Raw genomic sequence first — 10,190 nt, 5'->3', positions numbered from 1 at the left:
AAAAAATATTACTCAACTAGATTTTTTTTGTCACTTCTTAGGCCACAAAGTTGAGAAATTACTATTTGTGTATTAAAAGTTACATATATGTAGCACCATTCATCGCACAGGAATCTATAAGACCTTTCCAAATTATATATTCAGGAATAACGTAACCCTCTGGTAAGTGTTACACAGCAGCTTTTAACAATACACATCAATAATGCATGACAATTTAGAATAGGAATTGAGCAATAAAATTATCCACTGAAAATGGAGGATGACTTTAGGAAGGCAGAATGTAAATATCTCAGTGGGAATTTGGCATGACTCTACAGGCTAGGACCACTTAACTCCTACAAAAAATGGAATATTAGTGGATCACAAGTGGTGAAGTTCTTGTCTGAAAGGCAACACCTTCCACAGAGAGTCCCATAGCATCATCCTAGTGCATTGTTTCATTATTGATTATGAAAAAAGATTACCACTTACTGAAATGACAACATCACTTGTGGCAGTACCTGGATTTTCCCCCATTTCTTAACCAAGTACTGACAAAACCCAACCCTGCTTAGTTTGTGAAATCTGTCAAGATCACATTGTGAGGTGGAATGACTACTGGAATACCCACAGAGGTAAAATCTTTGCACCGCCAATCAGACTACTTCTTTCATATTGCACATTTTATAAATATAATTTTCAATTTTTTTTAGAGTAGCTCTTGTTTGCCCTTCTCTGGAATGGATATTTCTTCTCATCAATCTCGCCTCCTACAGCAACTGAATGAGCAGCGCAGGCAAGATTTATTCTGTGACTGCAGTATCCTGGTTGAGGGGAAGGTCTTCAAAGCACATCGAAATGTGCTGTTTGCCAGTAGTGGTTATTTTAAAATGCTCCTTTCTCAGAGCTCAAAAGACATGAGTCAGCCAACAACTGCTACCTTTCACATGTTCTCCCCTGATACTTTTATGGTCATTCTGGACTTTGTGTATTCAGGCAAGTTATCTCTTACTGGTCAAAATGTGATTGAGGTAATGTCAGCTGCCAGCTACCTGCAGATGACAGATATCATTAGTGTTTGTAAGACTTTCATTAAATCTTCACTGGACATCAGTGAGAAGGAGAAGGATCGCTACTTCAGTCTTTCAGAAAAAGATCTGAACAGTAATGGAACTGAGAGTCCATGCTTATATAGCACAGAATGGAGAGTAGAAAGCAGTCCCCCACATTCTCAAATTGACTCTGATGTAGGGGTATCTATGGTGGGTGGAAATTCCTGGAGTAATTGCACCTACTACTCAGCTTCACAAAGGAACACCCAACAATCTCACTTGACCAAACACACTCAAAGACGGCATTCCTTTAAAAAACGTATCAGGCATCTGGGATTGCCACATTCCACTGACGTCCCCCATTGTAAATCAAGGAAACTTGGAGATAGAGCTTCAGAGCCTACTAGCCACGTTTCTCAATCTGAAGAGAAAACTCAGCTTGATACAGAAGTTGACTTTGCCCATGCTGGGTATCAACATGGTTTGAGATCAGAGGTGTTGCCAAGGAGTTTGCTAGAGACCCAGCAGGAGCATGAATCATCTAGATCAGCCAACAAGTCTAAATCATCAAAAGCAGATGAGCTGTATGCAAATATGCCCACAATTTTAGGTGTTATGGGGAGTTGGATTGAAGGTAAGAGTGAACTAAACATTTATTCCTTCACTATTAAGGGTTCTTAAATGTTCTTTCTGCTGAATTTTTGGCCCAGAAATTGATTGGACATTTAACTCAATAAAAATGATCATCTCTAGAAACTGAAAAATTAGTTACAGTAATGCACTACAGTGAAATCTGGAATCACCTTTTTAACTAATGCCTGATAGTAACTCCATGGTTATATTTTTAGACTGCAGATCATTCAGACATTCCCATATTGATAAGTCATAGTAATGACTTTGAATTCCTAATAAATGAGGCTCCAGTAAAATAATTAAAGTTGCATTTTATATTGTTGCTATGAACAGATTTTTATTTATTTGTCCATATTAATTTATAAACTCTGTCGGCTTATTTTAAAAATTGCTATGAATCGTCATGTGATAATTCTTACAGTAGCAGCGGCCAGTCAATTTCATCCTGAATTTCTCATTCTAGGAAGACATTTACTTTGTTTCTTGGATTCCATTTTAAGGAAGTGCTGTTGCCTCACTGAAAACTTTAAAAACAAGTTCCCTATAGAAAGGATTGTTCTAATAACAATGTCCTGTTACTTCTAAGGACAGATGAGGCAGACCTTTACCAATGCTGAATGCCATGATTAGTTAGCAGTGCTAATGGGTGCTGGAACTAGGGGTGCCACCACCTCCATTGCTTGAAGTGGTTTTAGACATATATAGGGTTTACAATTTTGTTCAATGGCTTTCAGCATACCTATTACTAAAATTGTTCCAATGCCACTGAGTGCTAATACCAACTTTTACAGGAAGAGTTGTAAAATGATGGACTACTACAAGGAACAGCCTCTAACAGAAAGATGATCCTAGCAGAAGACCAAACATCTAGTTGATAACAATGAGTGAAAGAGTGCATTGTGTTAAATGTAGCTGATATGTGTCTTTGACTAGACTAGTATGTAAACTGGCCACTAATTAGTTCAAAGAGAGTCTTCAAACTTCTAGGTTCTCTCAGGTATGCTGTAAAGATAGATGAAAAAATATATAGCACTCCTTCAAGAAAAAATATTTAATGTTGTTGATCTTAATTCCTTAACAGGATTCTGCAAACGTATAGTTGCCATGGGCAAAATGCACATTTCAAGTGTTACCAATGCATGTACAAATATGTTGTTATATCATCTTTACAAGCAGAAAAACAACTGTCTCAAATAATGCAAAAAACTGTTGTAATTCTTTACTGTTTAGAGTTATAGGCTCTTTTCGATTTCTTAATTAGACAAGATTTCCTTCTAATTGTTTGAATTTGAAGGAAAATTAATAATTGTTTGCAACAAATCATCCAGTTTTAGTAATTGAGTGGACTGATCCTCCAATCTACGTTGTCATATCTCAGTGGATGACTGGTGCACTTCACTGACCTTGGGTTCAATAATAAAAATGAATTTAATCAATTTTTTTAAATTATAAAGTACACTATATATTTTTTTAAAATCTCACAGAACTTTCCCTTTGGGGAAAGAAAGGGAGAATGAAAGAACCATACATGATAGATGCTAGTCACATCACTTAATGAGCTACCTGAAAGCACATACACCACAGTGATGTATGTGATATAAGAGTCTATATAGGTTGGAGCTGCTACTTTAAAGGCATAAAGTTCTGTTCTACAACTAACTGAGCACATAATTACAGGAAAGGCTGTCTTAATAAGGAGATCAAACTACTGTACCTTTGGTTAGAGTTTGTAATACCATATCTAACTTCCAGGTGCTAAAACTTGCCAAGTTCTAGGTTTTTATAGCTTTTGCTGCTTTCAAAAAGGGAATACCATGGAGTTGCAACAACTTATGTCCTACTTATAAACTGTTCATCAGCTAATTCATACATTTGAAAAGATTACATATAATGATGTCTTGATGACTCCTTGCATAGGTCATTCCTTTGTCTTTATATATTTTCAGGATTTTTTCCTATTATGTAGTTTGAATTTTCCTTTGATAAGAAATTAAGGGTGTGGACACACAACTCCAGGTAGACCTTCTGTATACATCCAAAATTAAAAAAACACTATATTTAATAAGATCTTGGTGTCTTCTTTGGCACTTCATTCCCCTGTGTATGTGACCTCTTTTGCTAGGCACTGCCTCCTAGAAATTGACCAAACCCTTTGCAATGAGAAAGGGTTCAACTCTTCTGTTGCACATATGCATCAGGCTGTTCTTATGACTGATATATTCTAAATCCGAAGTTCTCAAACTGGGGGGCACACCCCCCTGGGGGAGACAAGGAATGTATTCTGGAGGGGCAAGAGAAGCCGCTCTGCCTTCAGAGCTGGGTGGCCGGAGAGCAGCAGCTGCTGGTGGGGCACCCAGCTCCAAAAGCAACACTGCCGCCAACGGCAGCGCAGAAGTAAGGGTGGCAAGCTGCTGGCCAGGTTCCCAGTTCTGAAGGAAGTGCCACTGTAGGCAGCAGCAGAGAAATAAGGGTGACATATCATGCCACCCTTCCTCAATAACGTCCTCTTCTGCTGTAATGCAATCTGTGTGGTGTACTGAACTTTCACAGTAGACAGAGCTCCAGAGACAATGGCACTAGCAAACTGTCTCTGATTTGATGGGCAAACTTGGGAAAGTGATACAAAACTAAAACTAACTTGGCTGCAGAATAAAATGGGTTTATGTTTTTTTGTAATGCAAAGTTAGCAGCCATTTCACTGTGGCCCATGAAAAAACTAAAAGGGAAATATATGTGTTGTTGAATATGCCTGGCAATGCTGTAGTTTGAATTAATCACCTGGTAAGCAGAGAACAAGCTGTATAGAACTTCTCAAATAGGATAGGAATTGACCCGTTCCTTCTCTGTCTCACCTGCTAGCAGGAAGGTAAGTACATTTTTCAAAGTTTTCCATGAACAGTCCACAGTTCATTTAAAAAGAATTAAAAAGGCAATAGTCCTTTCCTGTTCATTTATTCTCTCATCCTTCTTTGGTATGTAGACTACTAAAGCAAGATTTGCCACTTAATCTCCTTCAGCTGGTAGGGACTGGCAGCATTGCAGAAGCAGCGTGTTCAGCCTCGGGGGAGGAAGTTCTTGTTATTTTGCTGTGCCACTACTCTCATGGTTAACACAGTAGTGTCTGACTCAAGAGAAAATTCTTTTAGCCTTAGTTAGTATTACAGGGTCATCTTAGTCAGACCTGCATCAAATGCATGGCAGTGCCTCAGTTTCTTCTCTTCTGTGCCTCTGGGATAACCATGCAAATAGAATTTCAAAACAAAATCTCCCTTCTGTGGTCTGGTTTATTAATATACGAGTTGAATTCCAATATTTGCACTGGAAAGCCTTTCCGATCCACACCTCATCCTCTGACTTCTACAGCCCTCCCACTGAGGTCTGTGAGTAGTTATTCAATTTTAACCAAGTTCTTGACAGCCTTTTTGCCAGAGTCTGTGAAAAGTTCTTTCAGTCTTTCTTGGCTGCTGGAGTCCACAATATTTCTAAGCAGTCCTTGCCCCACTCAGGCTCCCTCCCCAGTCCCTTGGCAGTGAAGGCTTAATAGCCATTCCTCTTCCAGTCTGCCAGTGAAGAAACTCCCTGATCCATCATCTAGATCTCTTTCAGACTCTTCTGCCAAAAGGCCTTTCTGTCCTCCTAGTCATATGTCTCTATACTATCAAAGGGACTGAAGCCCTGCAACAAATGTGCTGGTGCAAGCTTGCCCTTAACGGCCCACCATGATGCTACACTTGGCTACAGAAGGTTGCCGTGAGGTAGGTCTTGAGGTGAATTAAGGGATGGATGGCAGCAGGGAAGTCCTATACTGAGGATTGCGGGACAGAGTTTCATAATTAAAGTATTTCAGAGAAGACAAAAACTGTCATCTTACTGGATATCTTTTTCTATCATTTACAATCACCAAGACTTTTCTGTGTAAACAGAAGCTATTTTTTATCTATTTTATTCTGTTTGCTTGATTCATTTACTGTTGTCACTATCTAGTGTTCATGATATGACAGTTGCTTCTATAGTAACAAAATCCAGTGTCAGAAACCTTGGATTGTGTCAACACTACTGTACACAATGCAGCAGGAGAATAAGGCTGTTTAGAAAAAAGACTTTCTGTGTACAAATAGGCTGGTAAAACATGGTGGGAAAATATCCCAGACTGGTACGTGACCAGTTAATGAGGGTTTTGATAAAATATATTATTTAAAGGTATGCAAGTAAGGCTACGATTCTTTCTTAGAAATTCAGTGTTGAGTGGAAAGATCTGCAATTATTTCAGTTTAAAAAAAGTTGTTAGATCTCCTCCTGCTGTTCATAATCAAAATATCATTTATACATCAGAAAATCTGATAAATTTGGTAATTTGATACACTTCATTTGGGTTTGGAATTTTAGTCATTGCTTTTTTCCCCACTACTAAAAAGAGCATGAAACTTTTAGAAATTAACAGGACTGTTTTGTAACAGATGATGTGAGGTTCAAGTGCCCATTTTGTACCCATATGGTGAAGCGGAAAGCAGACCTAAAGCGTCACCTTCGTTGCCATACAGGGGAGCGACCCTATCCATGTGAGGCATGTGGGAAAAGATTCACCAGGCTAGAGCATCTGCGTAGCCATTTTCGAACAGTATGTATATTTTTAACATATAACAGATTTTAAAAAAATGTTTGTAGCATAAACCTGCCAGTCACTTCTGTAAATAATCAATAGGGTGAACTTTAGACTATTTGCTTCTGAACATTTCTAAATAAACCATTTTATTGTGATTACTGCTTGGATTTGAAGAACAACTCTGATTATCAAGATGAGCATGGTACTTGTGTCTTCAGAATACAAATGTCAATTATTGTACATTATTCAAATACTGAAAAAGAATATATTGAATAACTAATACATTAAATGATGGACTGTTTTCCTGTTCCAGTCTGGTATTTTAAAAGGTTTCCCAATGTTTATCTTTTCTCCCTCTTGCAAAATGTTATGTCCCTGAAATGACCCAGTTTGTGGGCAAACTCCTTTTAAGCTTTTCTGCATCATTCTGACAAAACACCTAAGTCTTGACCTGTGGAAATCCTGTTATTACAGTTCTGTCTCTTTTTAAGAAAGACTGCTAATTGTTCACAACTATGAAGTTGGTTGTGAAGTGGACATTTTATTTTTTTATAGGGATTATGATGAGACTACCAACCAAAACAAGATTTGATTCTTAGTTTTCATAGGGAAAAATAAAGCACGGAATGTTGTTGACTAGCTCCCATCTCTTTCCAGTAATTTTTTGCATTGTCTCCCACCCGAATCACGTGGTTCTAGTAACAGTCTTTCATCTCTACACTAGTTCACATCTATCTCATTTTGATAGTGACCAAGAGACATACCATTCCAAAGCTGTTTGGTGATCTATGATGAAATGAAGTGACTGTCTCAGTACTGTTCACAAAAATCAACACCAACATTTGTACTAATTGACAATCTTGCTGGAAGTCCCAGCACAGAGACTGTGGACTGAATAGGTTTGGAAACTGAATATATATACACAGAAAACATGAAACAATGGGTGTTACCATACACACTCTAACAAGAGTGATCAGTTAAGGTGAGCTATTACCAGCAGGAGAGAAAAAAACTTTTTGTAGTGGTAATCAAAATGGTCCATTTGCAGCAGTTGACAACAGCAAATGGACCATTTTGATTACCACTGATCACTCTCGTTAGTGTGTGTATGGTAACACCCATTGTTTCATGTTCTGTGTGTGTGTGTATATCTTCCTACTGTATTTTCCACTGCATGCATCCAATGAAGTGGGCTGTAGCCCACAAACGCTTATGCTCAAATAAATTTGTTAGTCTCTAAGGTGCCACAAGTACTCCCGTTCTTTTTGCGGATACAGACTAACATGGCTGCTACTCTGAAACCTATGGAAACTGAGTTACTTTTTCAGTCTCAGAGATAGTCTCTCCTGGCCAGACTCAAGAGCTTTTATTACTGGATTGTCTAACCTTACAGAAGAGTTAGATGACATAGCAATAGAAATTCCTATCTGCCTGACCCCACTTCTACACCACAGCTTCTGTTGGTACTAAAACTGGTATAACTCACCAGTGGTGAATTATGAGTAGAGCCCTGCATAGATACAAATTTATATCTGCAGATATAAAATTGTATCCATGCAGGGCTCTAATTATGAATCCTAATTGACCTAGTGTAGACCAAGCTATTGGCAAGATGAGAAGTACTGGGAAATTTGTGCCATTCCTGGTTTTGGATTAATAGAGGACTTAAATCAGTAGTGCTGACAATCTAGCATTTTTTTCAGAAACTCTACATCCTATTAGAACTTTCAGCAGATATCCCTCTCAACTTAGATGTGGATACAGTACTGATTATACTGTGCAATTGATATTCTTCTCAAAGATTCTTCACTGAATATGTAACAGATTTATTAAAGTACATGCTGTAGTTTCAATCTTTCTGTATGAAAGGAAACTGGTCCTATTACATCACAGAATTGTTAAATTTAAGATATAGAATCTGAAAAATAACTTGTATTTTTGTGCTGCTATTGGATAATATTTTTATAAATTTAAATTTTCAGATTCATCAGGCTTGTAAGCCAATATGCAGAAAGTGTAAGCGCCACGTGACTGACATGACAGGGCAAGTGGTGCAAGAAGGAACAAGGCGCTACAGACTGTGTAATGAATGTCTGGTTGAAGCTGGTATAGAAAGCATTCCTATTGACTTGGAGGCTGAACAATCACTTGGGTTTTCACCAGAAGAAGAAGACAAAGATTCTAGGTGGCACTTTGGTGAAGAACACAGAACTAAAGAAGTTGTGGAGGATGACTCTGCTGGCTTAGTCATCCAGGAAGTTGATGATAGTGAAGATGAGGCTGAGAAAAAGGAAGTAAAGCCAAATATTAATTAGTTAATTAATTGAGAACTACTAAATCTCACCATTACATTAACTTCTTGTGTCTTGCCCATATTCCCTGACTCTGGTTAACAAGCAAAGTTCTGTCATTATGACTGTGATACGGTCTTATTTGCATGCTTTGTATTCATCAAGACACCAAGATCTGTGACATTGGAAAGAATCCCAAGACAGAATGATGAACAGTTCACCTTTGAACTACTAGAGGGATGAATAACGTTTTTATTAAAATATTCCTTAAAAAATTTTAAATGAAGGAAAAAACATTAAATTCTCACCAATACTTGCTCTCTCTTTAAGAAACATTACACCATTTTAAAAAGCAATCATTTTTGCACAAGTTCTAAGTGTAGTTACTCTTTTTCATATTTTTTCATTGGATGCATTTTTCATCCAGCAAAATAGAATGAGAATTAAAATATTCTGCCACCGTGAAGCAGAAAGGAAATTGTCACTCAAACTAGTCTGTAGCCAAGGGCTCCATTAAAGTATTCTTATGTTTTGTATTTTGAAAGAATCTCAGTATAAGCATATGGTATATTTATTTTCTTATTTTGGAAAAATCTGTTACAACTCATTCATCAAATTTATCTTTCAAATAAATGAATGTATGTTAATCTTCCTTATTACAGCAATTTGTGTTTGTATACTAACTGCAGAACTTTTCTTTAGCAAATATCACATAACATTTAAAGAAAAAAATATACTGTATTTGAGTTCTTGGATTTTCAAGACAAATATATTTTACATAAGGCAGAGTTCTTTTAACCTTTTCTGGTGTTAATTCTACTTTTATGATACCTAAGTGAAACCAAGAAAGACATTGTAAAATGTATGCTAATAATTTTTATATTAGCAGCTAACTGAAGAGAAGGAAATTTTAATCTCCTTTTTCTAGAGCCAGTTTACAAGATAAGATTATCTGTCTGGCTTCTGAGCAACTCCTCCTCATATTGTTGCAAGTAGTTCCACCCCCAGCAGAGCTCTTCCTACCAATCAATCCTCTCTGGCTCCCAACTCCAGGAGAAACGTTCTTAGCCTGAAACACTAACTCAAAAACTGAGAAATATGAGACCTAGCACTAAATAAAACAACTATACAAACTAATACCTACGTGGTCTCCAAGTAAGAACAAAAATCTCCCTGTCTGCAAGAAGTCCAACAGTCCAGAATGTGGGCTATTCCTAGCAGTATCCCAGGTGAAACCCTTGGCAGGTTTACTGAAACAGGAGATCTAGGATAGTTATCTTAATCTACAATCCCAGGGACTCTGCATTCAAAAGGTACAGAGGTAACATCTATTCTCTAATGTTGAGTAAAAGTGTGGATTGATCACCAGGATCCTGTCTGACAAATTAGTACCATGGAAAAAGTAGTCATACTTTAAGGAGACTGGAACCTTACACCCAGAGAGCAAAAGTATTCCCATAAATCTTCCTGAATATTCCAATCAGGCACACAAGCACTAGTTCCTCATCCCCACAACCCTCACTGTCTGTGCACAATTATGTGAATGGATTTTCAGAACAGTTAGACACAATGTGACTCTTGAAAATTCTAACCAAAACAACATGTAGATATCTATGTGCTTATCTACTGGTT

At 37.5% G+C, this 10,190-nt stretch overlaps 1 protein-coding gene across 1 annotated transcript; it reads left to right on the top strand.

Annotated features, from left to right (window-relative positions):
- Window positions 1-692: 692 nt before the first annotated feature.
- LOC123355262 (zinc finger and BTB domain-containing protein 8A-like) lies at window positions 693-9,210 on the top strand. The gene is made up of 3 exons (XM_044997545.1): window positions 693-1,665; window positions 6,122-6,282; window positions 8,250-9,210. Exons 1-3 carry the CDS (start codon window positions 720-722, stop codon window positions 8,580-8,582), a joined length of 1,440 nt encoding a protein of 479 aa, XP_044853480.1. The 5' UTR covers window positions 693-719; the 3' UTR covers window positions 8,583-9,210.
- Window positions 9,211-10,190: the final 980 nt, after the last annotated feature.

This window comes from Mauremys mutica, chromosome 23, assembly GCF_020497125.1.
Source record: "Mauremys mutica isolate MM-2020 ecotype Southern chromosome 23, ASM2049712v1, whole genome shotgun sequence".
NCBI classification, from domain to species: domain Eukaryota; kingdom Metazoa; phylum Chordata; order Testudines; family Geoemydidae; genus Mauremys; species Mauremys mutica.
The sequence above is the reverse complement of the archived record's forward strand: the minus strand, read 5'-3'. Positions and strand labels throughout refer to the sequence as shown.

Bases quoted from the DNA above. Each gene is read 5' to 3' on its own strand.
- LOC123355262 (XM_044997545.1), top strand. From the start codon at position 720: ATGGATATTTCTTCTCATCAATCTCGCCTCCTACAGCAACTGAATGAG. The intron at 1,666-6,121 runs GTAAGAGTGAAC...GTTTTGTAACAG, and splicing joins TATGGGGAGTTGGATTGAAG to ATGATGTGAGGTTCAAGTGC. The intron at 6,283-8,249 runs GTATGTATATTT...TTAAATTTTCAG, and splicing joins TGCGTAGCCATTTTCGAACA to ATTCATCAGGCTTGTAAGCC.